At 41.8% G+C, this 20,116-nt stretch overlaps 2 protein-coding genes across 4 annotated transcripts; one reads left to right on the forward strand and one right to left on the reverse strand.

Annotated features, from left to right (window-relative positions):
- The first annotated feature begins 11,883 nt into the window (after nucleotides 1-11,883).
- On the forward strand, nucleotides 11,884-15,384 carry LOC121785291. The gene is made up of 3 exons (XM_042183678.1): nucleotides 11,884-13,368; nucleotides 13,464-14,771; nucleotides 14,848-15,384. The coding sequence occupies exons 1-3, from the start codon at nucleotides 11,884-11,886 to the stop codon at nucleotides 15,382-15,384; spliced, it is 3,330 nt and encodes a 1,109-aa protein (XP_042039612.1).
- A 2,242-nt stretch (nucleotides 15,385-17,626) lies between these two features.
- Nucleotides 17,627-19,758, reverse strand: LOC121783774 (UPF0481 protein At3g47200-like). 3 transcript variants are annotated; one of them, XM_042181949.1, is made up of 3 exons: nucleotides 19,651-19,735; nucleotides 19,451-19,508; nucleotides 17,627-19,086 (listed from the first exon to the last, which is right to left on the reverse strand). In XM_042181949.1, exons 2-3 carry the CDS (start codon nucleotides 19,467-19,469, stop codon nucleotides 17,801-17,803), a joined length of 1,305 nt encoding a protein of 434 aa, XP_042037883.1. In that variant the 5' UTR covers nucleotides 19,470-19,508; nucleotides 19,651-19,735; the 3' UTR covers nucleotides 17,627-17,800. The 3 variants fall into 3 exon arrangements, with proteins under 3 accessions (XP_042037883.1, XP_042037884.1, XP_042037885.1); XM_042181950.1 differs by having other exon boundaries at nucleotides 19,451-19,564; nucleotides 19,651-19,711; XM_042181951.1 differs by lacking the exon at nucleotides 19,451-19,508 and having other exon boundaries at nucleotides 19,651-19,758.
- Between the last annotated feature and the right edge of the window lie 358 nt (nucleotides 19,759-20,116).

Consider the following 20,116-nt stretch of genomic DNA (forward strand, 5'->3'; position numbering starts at 1 on the left):
AAGAAGAGCTTATAATCAAGTTAAAATGAAAATCTATATATGCAATTAATCATCATGCTTGTTGTGGCTATTCATTATCTAAATAGTTTGTTTGTCATAAAAGGTCTAGATTCCCAACGGAAATAGTCTTTTCGACATAATGAACACTAATGGAGTTAATAATTTAAATTGGTTTCGATTACCCAAAGGTAACGCCAATTTATTATTACTCAATTGTCGAACTAAGATATGGATATTAAAACCATGATTTTTATTATTGTATGAAGACTACCCAAAGGAGTTTTCATAATTGCCTCATGATATGGGTTTTCAAATTAATGTTCGTGTTATTATTCAAAGCTTTTATATGTGAGCATTCATCTCTTAATTGCTCCTATAATGTAAAAACATTTTTTTTTCTACTAGTATGTTTACCTCAATAGTTCCCCAACTTAATGAAACTAACTTCTTTGAGCGTGCATCTCATGCTCACATTGCAACCGAAGGAGCATCTAAAGGATAATATTCATTCGAATTTATCATTCTTATGGCATAAAGGAACTGGATCATATTTCTAGTGAAAGAATTAAGAGGCTTATAAAGGATAATATTTATTCGAATTTAGACTTAACAAGCATTACCGTTTGTGAGGATTGTATTAAATGTAAACAAAACAAACACAATACTATAAATGCCACAAGAAGCAATGAGCTCCTTAAATTTATACATACAGATATTTGCAGACCTTTTGGCGTTTCGACTTTTGGTGGAGAAAAATATTTTATCACCTTTATTGATGATTTTTTCGCGTTATGGATTTATTTATTGCAAGAAAAATCTCAGGCACAGTTGAACATTTTATGACTGAGGTTGAAAGGCAATTAAATAGAAAGGTGAAAATTATTCGATTTGATTGAGGTGGTGAACTTTATGGTCGTACCACTAAAATAAGTCAATTGCATGAACCTTTTGCCAAATACTTAGAAAAGCATGGCATTTATGCTTAATATACTATGCCAAGTACGCCTCAGCAGAATGATGTTGCTAAGAGACGAAACCGAACTCTCATGGAAATGGTTAGAAGCATGATAATTCTACCTTACCCATAACGTTGTGAATTTATGCTCTTAGAACCGCTATTTATGTATTAAACTGAGTTTTTAGTGAGATTGTACCAAATACTTTCATATGAACTTTGGACAGGTAGAAAACCCAGTTTGCAGCACCTTCATATTTGGGGCTGTCCAGCGGAAACTAGAGTATAATCTTCATAAGAAAAGAAATTGGATTTAGACAGTTAGTGGTTATTTTATGGTTACCAGAAAAATCCAAAGGGTATATAGGTTTTATTGTCCTAATGATACCATGAGAATTGTAGAAACTGGAAATATATGATTCTTTGAGAATGGTGAGATCGGTGGGAGTTCTAACACTCGTAATGCGGCCATTAATGAAATAAGGGTATAACCTTCTTCCCTTATTTCCTCAAGAATTAAATGTGCCAAATATTGTTGAACATCCTAACAATATTTGAATGACCAACCACTTAATGATGATGCTAAAGTCATTGAACATGGGTGTGGAAGAAGCATCTACAGAAGTGCCATTAAGGTGTTTTCAACGAGAACGAAGGTGGCCATTTCTGATGACTATGTGGCATATCTCCAAGAATCCGAATGTGATCTAGGAATACGTAATGATCCAGTTTCATATTCACTAGCCATTAAACGTAATAATTCTAATAAATGGATTGATGTCATGATATAAGAGTTAAAATCTATGGATTAATAAAGTCTGGGACCTTGTCGAATTACCTAATAGACAAAAGTGTATTGGGTGTAAATGGGTCTTCAAGACCAAATTCGACATAAATGGTTTAATCGAACGATTTAAAGCCAGACTTGTTCCCAAAGGTTATACTCAGAAAAGATAGCATTGATTATAAAGAGACTTTCTCTCAAGTATCAAAGAAGGGCTCACTTAGAATCATTTTGGCACTTGTAGCCCATTTTGACTTGGAACTACATCAAATGGATGTGAAAATTGCTTTTCTAAATGATGATTTGGAAGAAGAAGTCTACATGAAACAACTTGAAGACTTCATTAAGAAATGGAATGAAAATTTAGTCTGCAAACTTAAGACATCAATTTATGGACTGAAACAAGCTTCTCGACAATGGTATTTTAAATTCCATGACACTATTACTACTTTTGGTTTTAAAGAAAACACCGTTGATCGGTGCATATACCTCAAGGTTAGTGGGAACAAGTTCATATTTCTGGTTCTGTATAGTTGATAATATATTGCTTGCTATTAGTGATATTGGATTACTACATGACACTAAATTTATCTCTCTAAATTCCAACACAAGAGATATGTGTGAGACATCCTACGTCATAGGGGTAGAAATATCTCGTAATCAATCACGTTGACTTTTGGATTGTCTCAGAAAAACTACATAGATCAAATTTAGAGAGATATAGGATGAGTGCATGTTCTCCAAGTGTTGTTCCAATTCATAAAGGTGACAAATTCAGTTTTGAATCAATGTCCGAAACTGAATTAGACGTACTGAGATGAAAAATATTTTTTATGCATCTATCGTGGGAAGTTTGATGTATGCTCAAGTATGTACTAGACCAGACATCAGCTTTGCGCTCGAAATGCTAGGTGTGTACCAAAGTAACCCTTACATTGAACAGTAGAGAGTTGTAAAGATGATAATAAAGGGAACAAAAGATTTTATGCTCACATTTAGGAAATCTGATCAATTAGGAGTGATTGGATATTCCAATTCAGATTATGCTTGATGTGTTGACTTTAGAAAATCAACTTTTGGTTACATTTTTCTTATGGATAGAGGAGTCATATCATGGAAAAGTGTAAAACAAAGTTCTAATTCAACATCTACTATTAAGGCAGAATTTATGGCTTGCTTTGAAGCATTAATGATTGCAAAATTTAATTTTAGGCCTTGGTATTGTCTCCTCAATATCCAAGCCTTTGAAATTGTATTGTGATAATAGTGCAATCGTATCTTTCTCTAAAAATGACAAGTATTCAAAGGAGCTAAACGCATGGAATTAAAGTTTCTTGTCATTAAAGATGAAGTTCGGGAACAAAGAATATCTATAGAATATATAAGCACACATCTTATGGTTGCTGATCCATTGACTATAGCGTTACCGCCTAAGACATTTATGGAATAAGTTAACAGGAATGGGTCTTGGGTATGGAGATGTCTAATCTTTATGTATCCATGTTGGTTCAGACACTTAAGTTATTGATATTTTGAATTCAATAAATGATGTTCCTACTTCTCTTGCTTAAGCTTATTATTTCATGCATATATTTTTTTTAAGTATTACTGCAGAAAGTCTTGAAATAAGACAATTATGGACGTTGTGTCACTTATAGATTATATTAGTGCGGTTATTGGTGATGTGGTACATGGAAGGAACTATGTCGACTGAATGATGTACGCCCGCCATGACCCACATTAGTAGTCTCTCTAATATAATATTTATGTTTGCCAATGATGAAAGTATTTATAAAATCCAATATTATGCGCACCGTATGTTTATTATGTCTATTTTACTGTGGCTCTGTCAAGTGTGACAAGTGGGAGAATCGAAAACTTTGTGTCTCACATGTTCGCCAAGTGGGAGAATGTAAGTTTTATGTCTCACATATGTGACATGTGATAGAATCCTAAATAGAATTGAATTTTTTAATATAATACATGAATTTGGTATAAAACACATTTTTCCCTAATGAATTGATTATTAATTAATTATTATATTAATTGGAATGAAAATTGGACGTTTCCAAATTGGTCTTCAATTAATCATAATGTATGTTGCCTAATTTAACTAGCCATCTATTGGCTGAATTAAAAGTCATATTGCAGTAAGTAAAAAGGAATATTTCATTCCTATTACTAATAAGGTAAATGAATATATATTATGATTTGATTGGCTCATGTAACCGATCAAATAAGAGTAAATATATATAATTATGATTGCAATTAATTATGTCATTGATTTTACTATAATTAATTTATAGTATAATTTCGGTCAATTAGGCATTACCGATTGATTGAGGAATTACATATTTCCTATTAATAATATTAGATAGCCACTTTGATGAAATGGCGTTAAGGTTTGATAATTAGGGTTTGTCCTCTCTCTGCGTATAAATACAAGTGTGGTGATCCCATCAAATTACACACATTACAGAGAACACATAAACGAGGGAAAGAGAGAGAAACAAATCCTTGGAGTTGCGCCACTACACCAAAGTCCGAGGAAGTTCTCTCCGTCTTCCCAATCGCTTCCGCTATGGATCGTCAAGGTAAGTTTTCGATCCATTATGTTTATGGTTAATGAGTGAAATACATGATGTTCAAAGATCTTGCTTTATTCATATTCAATTCTGTATTCTTGAATATATTATGATAAATAATTTCCAATATCTGGTTCCGTCACTGATTTTAGCCAAGTCCCGGTCGTTGTAGCCATTTGCTCCGCCATAGAAGTTGTACATTTCGCCTATTCTCTTAGGAATGTTAATCACAAGAGGGTATTCATTGTGGTTACAAACTATTTCTTGTAGCTTGGTGACTCCACTAGATGCAACTGTGGATGCTGACGGTGGTGGTATGGGCCGAGGGGAACCACTACTGGCTCGTAAATGTGCTTCTTGTCCTGTCGCAACTACACCGGCACTCTGTGCGGCAAGCGCCGCCGTGATTGTTGATGGATTTAGAAGTTTTTTTCATCTGTGTATGTCATGCCAACAAAACTTCTACAATTGTCTACAGTTAGTCATTGACTTAGTTTTAATATTGGGCCAACGGTAATTAAACGGAAAAATTCACATTTATTTATTTATTTTTTCCTAAATGGAAAAATTCACAATTGGAAAGAAAGTAAAATTCACAATTGGGAATCTTCTGCTTGATTCATGCAGAAGATTCAAGCATTCAAATTTCTTTAAAAATTCCGGAACGAAACATATTTTTTTAAAAAAGCTCCAAATCAAGGAGCCTATATTTTACTTCATCCGATTTTGCAGAAATTTAGTATTTTTCACTAATTTCTCATTAAGTTTTTTTTTTCTAAATTAAATTTGACATGACAAGTTGGATTATGGAGTTGAACAAAGCAGTGAATCTAAGAAATGGTGGCACTTAAAAAAAAGATATTGTTTTATGTGTTACTTGATTTTTGTAATCTTTCGCAAAATTTTCAAATCGTGAGAAATTCACCATACTAACATGTTTAAAGTTAGAAATACTAATTTTGGCAAAAGTTTGTGATTTTAATAGGTAATAGCTCTTTATTAATCAATTTTTATTTGCATGAAGAAACTAGAATCGGTAATTTGGTGAATTTGTTTCTTGATTTCATTGTGTGCTAGGTTACAATCTTATAGATACAATCAACCCTTCATATGGTAAGGAGATAATTTAGGGATCCTATTCTAGCTATGGTAACAATCAATTTGTGATCAATTAGCTTAATTACATGATTTCTTTCCAACACTCCCCCTCAAGTTAAGTAACGGGATTTTCGATCCTTAACTTGCTCAGTACTCCTTTGAATGACGTGGAGTTCACCGCCTTGGTTAGAATGTCTGCTAACTGATCCTCTGACTTCACATATGGAAATTCGACAATCCGGGCTTCAATTTTCTCCTTGATGAAGTGTCTGTCCACTTCCACATGCTTAGTTCTGTCATGCTGGACTGGATTTTCGGAGATGCTGATCGCAGCTTTGTTGTCGCAGAACAGTCTACACGGTTTTGGCACGTACAAATCAAGCTCTATCATGAGCTTCCTTAGCCACAAAATCTCAGTGAGGCCACTTTTAATTCCCCGAAACTCAGCTTCTGCGCTTGAGAGAGCAACCACTTTTTGCTTCTTACTCCTCCAAGTAACGAGGTTTCCTCCAACCAGCGTAAAGTACCCTGCCGTGGATTTTCGGTCGTTCGGATTCCCGGCCCAATCTGCATCAGTGAAACCACTAATGTCCAAGTGTCCATGTTTCTCGAACAGGACCCCATGCTCCGCTGTACCCTTCAAATAACGTACAATCCTGAGAGCTGATTCCCAATGATCTTCTTGTGGTGAGTGCATGAACTGGCTTACTACTCCCACTGCATATGCTATGTCAGGCCTAGTATGAGCTAGGTAGATGAGCTTACCTACTAGCCTTTTATATCTCCCCTTGTCTGTGAGTTTGGCTCCTTCTACTATTTGTAATCCGTGATTCTGTATCATTGGCGTGTCTGCTGGCCTGCAATCTATCATTCCCACTTCTGCTAGCAAATCAAGGATGTATTTCCTCTGATTTGAGAAGACCCAGATCCTTCATCTCAAACTCTTTGAACAGGTTCTTTCTCAATTCCTGGATTTCTTCTTCATCATCTCCAGTGATAATCATGTCGTCCACATATACGATAAGACACGTGATTTTGCCGTTCTTCTTCTTGATGAACAACGTGTGATCTGAGCTACTCTGCCGATAATCATACTTCTTCATCACTTCGGTGAATCGACTGAACCAGGCCCTCGGGGATTGCTTAAGTCCGTACAATGTCTTCTGTAGTTTGCACACTTCTCCAGGCTGAAAGTTATCTCCGAATCCTGGGGGAGGAACCATGAAGATCGGTTTGGGTAGTTCCCCATGTAGGAAGGCATTCGTCACGTCAAACTGATGAAGTGGCCAATCTTTGTTGGCTGCAATCGAGAATAGCACCCTAACTGTGTTGATCTTTGCTACTGGTGAAAAAGTCTCAGCATAATCAACTCCGTAAGTCTGAGTGTATCCCTTTGCTACCAGTCGTGCCTTATATCGTTCGATCGAGCCATCAGGTCTCCGTTTGATAGTGAACACCCATCTACATCCCACGGCTTTGACTCCTTCTGGCAGTCTTCCCTTCACCCATGTCTCGTTCTTCATCAATGCTTTCATTTCTGTATCCATGGCTTCTCTCCAGTGCTTGTGCCTCATTGCTTCTTCCGCAGTTTGCGGAATTTCTTCTTCCTCATACAGCGCTGCCTCAAATGCGCGCGCCATCTTGCTCAAATTCCCTTGCACAAAGTTTGCAACCCCATATCTGTTTTTGACACCAATCTTCCCGGGAGAATACCGTTTCGGAGGGATGCCCCGAGTACTTCGATTTGGGAGGACATATCTCCCAGTATCACTATCAATGGTATTATCTTCTTCTTCTTCTGCAGGGTTAGTATTAGCCACAGTATTCTCTTCAGATGGTGGTATAGGAGATGCCTGGGATATCGGTTGAGGTTGATCTTGAGGTGGTTGAGGAGACTCTGGTGGTGAGGCTTGTTCGGCGGCAGTGACCGCTACAGTCTCTGGTGGATCCTCAATTGAAGGACTTGGAGGTGACACAAACCAACTTAGACAGTCCCTATGATTAATTTCAGGATTTTGCTCCCCCAGACTGCTAAGGTGGTGGGTGTAAAAGAACTCAGTTTCTGAGAAGGTGCAGTTTATGGTGGTGATAATCTTCCCGGTACTTGGGTCAAAGCAACGATATCCCTTCTGGTTGATTCCATACCCCACAAAGACACATTTGGTGGCACATGGAGAAAATTTTGTTCTTTCATGTTTGGGAATATGGGTATAAACTGTGCATCCGAAAATTTTTGGTGACAAACTCTGGGATTCAGGTATGTTGGCTTGTTGGGAAAGGACATCAAGGGGTGTTTTTTTGTTGAGGATTTTTGTGGGTAATCGGTTTATGAGGTAGATGGAAGTTGCCACGGCTTCTGGCCAAAGAAAGGCTGGGACTTTGGAGTCAATCATGATAGCTCGGGTTATTTCTAGGATTGTTCTGTTCTTTCTCTCGGCTACCCCATTTTGTTCGGGCGTATACGCACATGAAGTTTGGTGAATAAGGCCCTTTTTTTGGAAAAAATCCGACATATCACTATTGACAAATTCCCTCCCATTATCGGACCTAAGGATTTTTATGGTGGTTTGAAATTGAGTTTGAATCATATGGAAGAAAAGAACAAATTTTTCAACCACTTCAGACTTGTGTTTTAAGAAATAAACCCATGTCATCCTAGTGCAATCATCAATAAAGGTCACAAAGTATCTAAATCCCTTTCCCCCAACAACTGGCGCAGGGTCCCAAACATCAGCATGCATAAGTTCAAACATAGATTTCATACGAGAATTTGAAGGTTTAAAAGATTGTCTGTGGCTCTTGGCCAAAACACATGTCTCACAGGAGAAGTCTTTAGGAATTTTAAAATTAGGAAACAAAAGTTGAAAATAACCATAAGAAGGATGTCCTAGTCTTCTGTGCCACAGCCAAGCCTCTTCTCTTGTAGATCCGTGAGCTAGCATTGCACTGCCATGTTGGACTACCCCATCCACGTAGTAGAGTCCATTGTTCTCAGTGCCACGCCCAATGATCTTCCTCGTCCGAATATCTTGCAAAACGCAACAATTTGGGTGCATCAGAAGAGTGCACTGTAGTTCCGGTGTGACATGACTAACCGACATCAATCTTTGAGACAAGCTTGGCACAAATAAGCAATTTGACAATCGAAGACTTGGAGAAATTTCTATGGTTCCTGCCCCTGCTACTTTAATTAATTCCCCATTCGCAGTTCTAATAAAGGTTTTAGTGACTTCACTAAAATCGCTAAAGTCCGTTCTTTCAGGGGTCATGGTGTCTGTGGCTCCACAATCAAAAATCCAACCTCTTTTATCAGTCCTATCTCTATTTTGCACGTTGAATGCAGCGGAAATATTTAACAAGGGTGCAAAACGGTTTTGGATACTAAATTGTTCAATTTTTGGGGTCAATTTCGGATTTTTAGTAAGTGTGGGGGGTTTTTCGGAATAATAGGAATCTGGGGGCTTTTTTCAATGTAGTGGGGTTCATTTTGTAATATTTGAAAGTGTTGGGGATAGAAACATAATTGAAGGGATTTACTAGGGTTTGATCGAAGATCAAACCCTTTACCTCCTATTCCTCCGCCGCTACCCCAATTTTGATTCTCTGTCGCTGTTCCGGTTCGTTCCACGAAATTTCCGATCCGGATGCCGCTCCCGCCGCCGCTGCTTCCACCGCCACCGCTGATTTCTGATTGGGAGGAATTACCGGTTGAATTTCCTCCACCACTCGCCCCTTCCCTGTTCTGATTTGGGGGCTGTCGTTGGGCGATTTCTGTAACTCCGACGGCGGCGAGCCTCCCTTGGGCTCGTGCTCTCTGTTTTTCGTCCCACCATTCCGGGTATCCTACCCGGAGAAAGCAGGTCTCTCTCGTGTGCTTGTTTTTCCCGCAATGGGAGCACCACAGTTTGCTCTTGTCCGGTTTCCCTCCGGTGCCTGCGGCGGTCTGGTGGTGGTTTCCGGCTGGTGGCGGACGCTGCTGGCTCCCTCGATTGTTCGGTCGATCTCTCTGTGCCCCGAATCCGTAGCCTATCTCCCCCGATGATGCATCGGCACTTCCAATGCCAGAGGGGTCTCCGGCGGGTGGAGTTGACGCCGGTGGCATGATCCTTTGTCGAGCCGCCTCCTTCTTCACCCATCCGTAGGCCTCTTCGACTGAGGGGTACGGCTGTTCCTTGAGGATCTCCCGTCGGATGTGGTCGTACTCTTGATTCAGGCCAGTGAGGAATTTGATGAGCCTCTTGTCATTTGCGTGTTGTCGATACTGTCCGATCCCCTTATCACAGCATGTGACCGGTTGTTTCTGGGTTCGATCAATGCTAATCCACAATCCGTGGAGGCGACGGTAATATGTCTCTACGTCGAGATTTCCCTGTCTCATATATGTTATCTTGTCCTCCAATTCATATATCTGATATGGATCCGCCTTTCCTTCGAACGTAATTGCGAGATTATCCCACAACGCCTTGGCCGTTTGGTGGTGGGCGAAGTCGGCAATGATATCGTGCTCGACGTTGTCGATGATCCACGAGAAGACCACGAGGTCTGTCTCTTCCCACTCGCGGTACCCCTTACTTCCGGGTTCCGGCGGTTTGTCTTGGATATGCGTATATCCTCTCCTGCTTCCTATCGCGACTTTCATTAGGCGCGACCATAACGGGTAATTCTTCCCGTTTAATTTGAACGCCACGGTAACGTTCTTGTTCGTCCTCAATGTTGAGGATTCTGTTGTTGGTTTCTCTTCTACTCCGTCTGACATTTTTGGTGAGGTTGATTGTGTTTGATTTTTAGGTAAAGGCCGAGAGGGGCATTACACGGCAGTGATGAGATTTCTCTGAGCCAGAGATCTTTTTCCTGCTCTTGATGCCATGAAGAAACTAGAATCGGTAATTTGGTGAATTTGTTTCTTGATTTCATTGTGTGCTAGGTTACAATCTTATAGATACAATCAACCCTTCATATGGTAAGGAGATAATTTAGGGATCCTATTCTAGCTATGGTAACAATCAATTTGTGATCAATTAGCTTAATTACATGATTTCTTTCCAACAGCATTATCTCAACATTTTCTACTCTTAAACCGTAAACTATACATATATAAAAGGATTGGGCTCATGACATTTTCTTATTCCCTGAAATAAAGGATTTCGTATAAGTATTGAAAAAATATACGTATATTATTAAAATTATGAACTTTTGGTACAAGTTTTTGTAGCGTAGACAATATATTAGCCGCTAAAATGATGATTTAATTATTTCCATCCAATAAAAATAGTACTCTTTCAATTCCATTCGTGTTACATCACATTCTTTTTCAGTCCTTTCCATTATATTGATTCATTTTTCCTTTCGACAAAATCCAACACATTTATTCTCTATCCTACTTTATTCTCTTATTTTTCTTTAATTTTATTTTTTCTCATTTTATTTTCACTTCACTTAATTCTCTAAATATTTATTCTTTAATCTTCGTACTCTAAAAAATGTCTCAAACACTAATGGGATATATTTAATACAAGAATTGATAAATAATAGAAATAGTGGTAAAAAAGTGTTGAATCATTGTTACTGAAAATGAGACACGTCTCACTGAAGAAAAAATCTTACCATAAATATATAGAGTTAATTTTTATGGATAAATCAATATTATAAAAATTTGCCTACTTTTTTCAAAAAAAAAAATATAGCAAACAAATTCTATGAGCCCAATTAAATAAATTGAGAGGTCCAATAGACCGGCCCAATAGCTTACAAGTTACAAGCAAGTTATGAAAAGAGACAGCCATACTCGTGCCAATTTATGAATGGCAAGTGGGTCCATCAAGTCTAAACATACTAATTAAGGTTGAAAGATGCATCCAAAATAAAAAAACTAACTCAACTCTCATATATTTTCATGGATGGATGTATAATATTTAGGCCTTTCAAATTTAACTCTGTTATAATTTTGGGGCAATATAGTGTGCAAACCAAAAACTTTAGCCGAAATCAAGTCCAACTGAAATTCAATATAATCCTTTTCTCCTTTATATTTAATCTCCACAAAATTATAAACTGTTGTGCAATATAAATCATGTTTAAGATGGACTGATCGGATTAGCTAGTTCAGGTTGGCAGGTTAAGCGCATTAGGCCGATTGGATTGACCAGTATAAACTGTTGTGCAATAGTATAAACTTCTATATGTGCATTTTCTTCAAATCTCAAATCATAACACAGTTTCAACAACCCATATCTGTTACGGACTCAATTCCCACATCGGTTGTGAGAACAATTGATGTGGGGTATATAGACTAAATGGGCTCTCTCTCCTAACAGGCTAGTCTTTTGGGATGAGTTCTCCTGTTTGGTCTGTATCAATTGGTGCTTTCATTGAGGCTGGGGTGGGGCCCATACTGCCGTGGCCAGCCGGCGAATCGTCGTGAGGCTGGAGGATTTAATCACCATCCGTTTGATTATTTGGAGATGGAGACAAGACAGGGGGAAGACGTGCAGCAAGGTGACCCTATTAACACTAAATTGGACCGGTTGTTGGATCGTTTCGATAAATTGGACGCGTGGAGGGACGAGACGGATCGGAGGTTTGAGAATCTTGAGGCGCCTCCCTCACGCGAGGTAGAACCCCCATCGCGGCATGGCGATTGGGATGAGTATGAGGATATGGATGTTCGGGGCAAGAGGCCATGGGACAGAGGGAATAGGCCTCGCCGTGCGACAGTGAGTGGAGACCCATCGGGGTTTGATTCTGCCCGTTCCAGGTTTAACGGTTTCAATCAATCGTTTGACCGCCCAACGTCCTGTTGGGACCCGCCCCAGCGTTTTACTTCGCGCGACTCATCGTTTGATAAAGCCGAAAGGGTTAAGATGGCGGCACCGCGGTTCGATGGCTCTGACACGACGAATTGGGTGTCGCGAGTCCAATTTTATTTTAATCATCTGATGATGCCAGACGCACATCGCTTACACTATGCGGTGATGTTGTTTGATCCTCCGGCATCGGAGTGGGTCTTTAACTATTGCGCGAACAATGAATTTGTCACGTGGCAGGAGTTCTTGGAGGATGTACGACATCGTTTTGACAGAGAGAGTTTTCAAGACTACTTCGGCCTAATTGCAAAATTGACACAAACGGGGTCAGTGCTCGAGTATCATGATACGTTTGAGAAGTACCTCAACCGGGTTCAGGGCGTTCCGGAATCACAGTTGCTCACTCTGTTCGTGGCAGGTTTAAAGCCGGATATGCAAGAAAGGTTGCGCCTACATCGCCCGTCATCTCTAGCCGCGGCGATGGCTTTGACCTTGGAACTGGCTGACTCTCACAGCGATCGCCAACAGCCACAGCAGACCTCTCGTCGTCCGTGGCAGCCCCGGGAGACTCGCAATCAGACAGTCCCGAATCCCAGCCAGACGACGACCCAGAATACCATAGGCCAGACTCAACAGCCGGCTCAGGGGCGCTTTTCCAACCCCTCTGACCAACCTCAGATCCGAGTGTCCCAGGCTGAGAAGGCAGAGCGTGCGAAGCTGGGTCTCTGCTACTATTGCCCAGATAAGTGGGTCTTTGGCCACATTTGCAAACAGCGGCTCCTCTGCTATGCCAAAGATCCAATCGATGTGGAAGACGGAGATTTAGAGAATGTTACAACTGAGGATTTCGAAGACACAGAGGTAGCACACGTCCACGCTATGTATGGGGGTCGTAGATCGCGGCCACTGAAAGTGATAGGGACCATACAGGATCGGGAAGTGTGTATTTTGATTGATACGGGGAGCGATCGGGATTTCCTACATCCGCAAATCGCGGAGGGATTGCACCTACCGCTTTCACCTATTCGGTCATTTAGAGTTATTGTGGGGAATGGCGAGGCTCTGCTTTGCACGCACATTTCAAAGCAGACGAAATTGGAAATACAAGGAACAACATTTTTGGTGGATCTGCATATTCTGCCGGTGCATGGACCGGACGTTATTTTGGGGATGGACTGGCTCGAGTCCTTGGGGCCGATTACTGCAGACTTCGCAGATAAAAGCTGACATTTTCACAGGGGGATCAACAGGTCATTCTGAAAGGCATCTTACCTCCACCCCGCCGCGTTAATCTCCAACTTTTGGCATCATTAGTTCCTTCGCAGGAGGTGCTCGACATCTTTGAATTGTTGTTGCTGGACACAGAAGCCGCTCAATCAGAGCAGACCGCGGGCGGGGATTTTCCAGATGGGCTACCGTCGGGTATAGTGGATGTGTTGACGCAATTCAAGCCAGTTTTTAGCTTGCCGGCGGGGATGCCACCCAAAAGGCTTTTCGATCACCGTGTCCATTTGTTGCCAGGAATGAAACCCATCAATGTAATACCTTATCGCTATCCTTATTTTCAGAAGAATGAAATTGAACGACAGGTCAAGGACATGCTTGAGCGGGGCATTATCCAGCGAAGCAGCAACCCATTTTCATCCCCCGTGCTCCTCATCAGGAAGAAGGATGGGACGTTTCACTTTTGCATCGATTACCGTGCTTTGAATAGTGCAACAGTCCCGGATCATTTTCCAATTCCGACGGCAGATGGACTCTTTGACGAGCTAGGCAAGGCTCTAATCTTCACTAAATTGGATCTACGTTCGGGGTACCATCAAATCAGAATGCATGACGAGGACATTTTCAAAACGGCTTTCCGCACTCATGATGGCCATTTTGAGTTTTTGGTCATGCCGTTCGGTCTCACAAATGCGCCCCGGACTTTTCAGGCAGCCATGAATGCTATTTTTCAACCGATGCTCCGAAAGTTCGTCATTGTCTTCTTCGATGACATTTTAGTCTACAGCCCGTCGGCGGAGGCGCACGGGCAGCATCTGGCTGCTGTTCTCGACGTGTTGCAGAAGAACAATTTTTTCGTGAAGTTATCGAAGTGCTCTTTTTGTAGCTCCACGGTGGATTATTTAGGCCATTTAATCAGCAAGGGCCTTTTGAAGGCCGATCAGAGCAAAATTGTTGCTATGACAGCCTGGCCTACACCCAAGTCGGTTAAGCAGCTCCGGGGTTTCTTGGGGTTGACGGGGTACTACCGTCGGTTTATTGCAGGATACGCTATGATTACGGCTCCATTAACCGAGCTGCTCAAGAAAGTTTCCTTCCATTGGTCTACTGAAGCTGAGGAGAGTTTTGGGAACTTAAAGACAGCGATGACTTCAGCACCGGTTCTTCAACTGCCAGACTTTGATCGCCAGTTCTGTATAGAGACCGACGCGTCAGATCTTGGCATCGGGGCAGTGTTGTTGCAGGATAGCCACCCCATAGCTTTTTTTCAGCAAGAAACTAGGTCCTCGACGTCGTGTGGCATCTACGTATCACAAGGAATTGTACGCGATTGTGGAGGCGGTACAAAAATGGCGACAGTATCTCTTGGGGCGTGAATTCGTGATTCGAAGCGATCAGAAGAGCTTGAAGGAATTACTACAGCAAGTCGTTCAAACCCCGGATCAACAGCTCTATGTGAGGAAGTTAACGGGGTACAAGTTCAGGATAGAATACAAAAAATGGACGTCCAACAGCGCGGCAGACGCACTTTCACGCCGCGCTGAGCCAACCGACGACGAGTCTGCTGTCAGTGGAGAGAGCGTGGAGCTCGGAAATGCGCAGGAAGATGGAGTTCTCCTGACAGCAGCCGCCTGCCCGGTCCCACATCTGATGGACCTGCTGCGACGCGAGACGGCCTCGTCTCCGGCAATACGGGAAATGACGAAGGAGATAAAGGAGGGACGCGCCCCGCCTCATTTTTCGTGGGTGGACGGTTTGGTCTATTATAAGAGACGGATTTATGTGGGTTCCCGGTCTTCAGCTCGCAATCCGATCCTGACCGAATATCATTGTTCTCAATCGGCGGGCCATCCGGGTTTTGAGAGAACTCTCCGTCGGGTAATCGCCGAGTTCTATTGGCCGAATATGAAGGAGGAGATTCGACGTTTCGTCTAGGCGTGTGTTGTATGCCAGACTACAAAGTACTCTACTCAAAAGCCGGCGGGGTTGCTGCAATCATTACCGATTCCTTCACAGGTTTGGGAGGATGTATCGATGGACTTCATCACGGGACTGCCCCCGTCGTGAGAGTACACGGCCATCATGGTTTTCGTAGATCGCTTATCTAAGTACGCCCACGTTGCAGCCTTGCCTACACGTTTTGATGCCTTACGGGTCGCACATTTGTTTGTTAACACGGTGGTGCGTCACCATGGATTCCCTAAGACCTTGGTATCGGATCGCGATTCCGTATTTTTGAATAAGATTTGGGAGGAAATTATGCGTCTAAGTGGGACCAAGTTGAACTTTTCGACGGCGTACCATCCTCAATCGGATGGCCAAACGGAGGTGAGAAATAGGGGGCTCGAGCAATATCTGTGCGCCTTCGCTGGGGATCGGCCGTCTAAATGGACTAACTTCCTGCCTTGGGCGGAACTAGCCCTTAATTGCTTCTATCATGCGGGTCTGGGCATGTCGCCTTTCAAGGCTCTGTACGGGAGAGAGCCACCCAGCCTGGTTTTTGCTCCTCCATCAGCCGCAACTCCACCGTCAGTGGCGGATTTGATCAGACAGCGGAGTCAGCTGTTGGTGCAGCTACGTGGGAATCTGGCCCGTGCACAGCAACGGATGCGAGAGTCGGCTAACAAGCATTGTCGAAACGTGGAATTTGTGGTGGGAGATAAGGTGTTGCTCAAACTCCAACCTTATCGTCAGCATTCGGTCGCGTGCCCGTTGTCGGCAAAGTTGGCGCGTCGATATTATGGGCCATTTGAGGTGATTGAACGGATAGGGCAAGTGGCCTATCGGCTGCAGCTCCCGGAGGGGAGCAGAATTCATAACGTGTTCCACGTTAGCCTCCTTCGCCCGTTTGTAGATGGGGACTCAGAAGGGAGAATTGCCGTCGGAATTCTTCGGCGAGCGACCAGTGGTGTATCCGGTGCGTGTCTTGGAGAAGAGGATGCTCTGGAATGGGGATCAGCCAAGGGAGCATGCGTTGGTTCGTTGGTCGGACAGATCGGAGTCGCCGACATGGGAACCTTTGGAGGTGATTCGACAGAAGTTTCCAAATATCCTCCTTGAGGACAATGATGTGGCTATGGAGAGGGGGGTTGATACGATCCCAACTGAAGCACAAGCTCGGCGAGAGCCGATCGTGGAACAGAGTACAATCCCAACTGAACCGCAAGCTCGACGAGAGTCGGTCGTGGAACAGAGGATAAGGAGTGACGAGGATAGGCGAGAAACGAGAGTTCGAGAGGAAGCATCCATTGCGAAGTCAAGACCGACGAGGAATGTGAAGCCTCCGAGCAGATTCGGCAACTTCATTGCCAAGTAGTTATTTCCATAATTCTTCCTTCTTTTATTTTAGGTAGTAGTCGAATATTAGTATTTTATTTTTGCAAGATTTTATTAATTATTTTTGCAATTGAGTCGAGCGCAATTATAAGCTCCGTCGGGTTTCTTGTTGGTTCTTTCCCGATGTTTAGGATTAGATCGAACCAAACCTAGGGTCCATAGAATATAAATAGGGCTATTTTGTTCATAATATTCATGAATGAAAAATATTGATTGCCCAACATCTTGTTGATAACTTGTGAAACAATCTTCGAACTTGATTGCCTGACGGGGAAGACTCCCGCACACAATCTGTTCGAGCAAACCTCCGACCCTGAAACAGGGCGTCGGGACGTTTGATTGCCGCCGAGAGAGAGATCGGGGCTGTTGAGGGAGGAAGCCCTTAACATCTGGTGCTTTCATTGAGAGCCCAAACTGCTCGGAGTGGTGACCGGGCAACGAACTCGCCGTGACCAACGAGTGCGTTTGGGACCGCTCGGAGTGGTGACCCACGGAGTGGTGACCGGGCAACGAGAACTCGGAGTGGTGGCCTGGCAAAGAACCAGCCGTGACCAACGTGGCCGACTCGGAGTGGTGGCCTGGCAAAGAACCAGCCGTGACCAACGAGGACGTTGGCCCTTAAAGGAGAGTCGAATGTTACGGACTCAATTCCCACATTGGCTGTGAGAACAACTGATGTGGGATATATAGACTAAATGGGCTCTCTCTCCTAACAGACTAGTCTTTTGGGATGAGTTCTCTTGTTTGGTCTGTATCAATATCCCAAATGGTTAAATCAAACCCAATATCACGTAATTAAGATGTGGACAAACAAACAAATTACTTAATTAAATCTGAGAAATAAAAACAAATAGTCCACAATTATTTTCTTATAGCATGATAGTAGCTAAGTTTGACTTTCAACTTAACTTACATTACAAATAGTAATTAACCTAAAAGACATACATGAAACACAAGGTGAAATCAAGTAGCAATAAACATACATGAAGCAGAAGGTGGAATCAAATGGAATTGTTTAGTTGCGTGGATTGATTGTGTAGTACGTTTGTAGAAAAGTGAGGCAAAGCAGAAATGTGGCGGCGGCGAGAGCCATAACAGTCCATGGGCTCCGAAAATTGGTATTGCAGAGCTCGGCCATCCATGTCTTGGCTTTGCTGTTGCAGTGCTCATTAATCCTCATCTTCACCTCATAAAAAAGACCAAAGTTTGAGTGTCCATAGGTATCGATGCTTTTGAATATATGAAGCACCTTTTCATCGCTTGCCAACATGCTGAACAGTATGCCTTTCTCCCGCAGGACCTTTACATCATTAATATTGATGATCAACGTTTTCATGAAATTATAGTAAGATGTCACGCCAAAGTCTGTGTATGTTCCCGGCGACATCTCCAGTGCAATAAGATTGGAGTAGGCCACGATATCTGCGTCAGAGATCAAGAAGACAGGAAGGCGGAGTTGAGCGAACAAGCCGAAGGAGAAGAAGCTGATGTCGGTCAAACAATATGAACTCTTCCGCAGATGAATACCCTTTGCTATCAGATCTGTCACCGACCGAAAAGGACTGTCCAACACTTGCAACTCACTTGGTGTAAGGTTCTTCGATGATTCCCATGGTTGATTATATTTCTTGATAAACCGCCAAAAGAGACTTGAATTTTGTTGGGTCTTAACGAGGCGAAGGGAAGTGCGGCGCAAAGCTTCGAGTAGATGAAGAGGCTCTTCTTCTTCTGTCCATGGGAGTTGTGTCATACTGTAATCCCCATAACAAGCGTAGCTCAAGTATTGGCACAACAATGATTTGTATTGAGGGTGTATTAAGGAGATGATCCATAATGGAATCTGATTCTCCAGCATCAATATATCACGTGACACGAACAACATAGCAGACACTCCCATGCGTTCACTCATTTGGATATCAGTTCTATTCCCATGTATGCCACATCCATGCAAATAGCATATGAGGAAGCAAGCGTCGCGGAGCATCATTTCAGCCAATTCCTCGTCAGTGTAGCCATCGGCTCCGCCATAGAAATGACGAATTTCATCTATCTGCTCATGTATCTTACGCAGATGGGATTTTTTATGGTCTGCGTCTCCTCCGCAAACAATATCTCGTAGCTCGTCCTTGAATGGCTCCATCAGATGCAATTGTGGATCCCGACGGTGGTGGTATGGGCCGAGCGAAACAACTGCTGGCTCATAAATGTGCGTCTTGTCACGTCGCACTTGCACCAGCACTTTGTTCAACATGCGCCGCTGAGATTTAGGGATGTCGATAATGAGAGTTTCCTCTTCTATGTCTGCCATTCATTCAAACGCTACATTTTATGGACCTTTCCATAAAAAAAAGGACCACTCCAATAAAGATTTAATTTGTTATCGACCTGTTTTTCAAACCAAATTCGTATTTTGGTAATATATTTAGGAACAAAATTGACCTTTACTTTTATATAAAAGCATGGTGATTAGTACTTGTGAATTTCGCATAAATTAGAATAAGGGGCCGTGGTTGAAAATATCACAAACTTTAATTGGGAAAATTTTAATTTTTTCCGTAAACTTTCATGAACTTTACTAAATGTACGAATTTCCTAACCCCGCCCGACCTTCTATTTCGGACTTAATTTAAAAATCGTGGCACACCGACAAATCAATGTTGCTTACTTGGAGAAATATATTCCATATGAACTCAAGTGTCGATAATGAGAGTTTCCACTTCTATCTGCCATAATTTAAAAGCTGGATCTTAACGGTTTAATGGAATTATGAAACTTCATACTGTTATACACATAATAAAAGTGGCTATTACTATGAAATAGGCATAAATTAAAATAAGAGGGATATTGGTCAGAAATATCACAAACCTGACATAGATTAAAATCTATAGGCTCACAGATGTTGCTTTTCTTTCTTTACTGTCAAAACTGATTTTTAATATTGAGTTTGAGATTGAAGAATGAGTTCGGTTCTGGTGAGAGATCAAACCAGTGATTTATATGGCTATAATTCTACACTTTTAAGATAAATTTGGATATCGTCGGCCCAAAATAAAACTTGATTGGGCCCATGACATTTCCTTGACGTTTCCATTTTCCCGAAATAAGGTTATTTCTTATCTGTATTGAAAAAATCATAGCCATTAAATTATTAACTTTTTGCTTCAAATTTTTTATTTTCCGTAGCGTAGACATCAATAGGATAGTAGCCGTTAAAATGATATTCAACCAATTTTTCATTATGTTTTAATATTATATCCCTCCAAAAAATAGTAATTAAGGTTGAAAAAAATGACTAACTCAACTCTCATATATTTTCATGAACTGAATAATA

This window comes from Salvia splendens, chromosome 21 (genome assembly GCF_004379255.2).
Source record: "Salvia splendens isolate huo1 chromosome 21, SspV2, whole genome shotgun sequence".
Classification (NCBI taxonomy): Eukaryota; Viridiplantae; Streptophyta; class Magnoliopsida; order Lamiales; family Lamiaceae; genus Salvia; species Salvia splendens.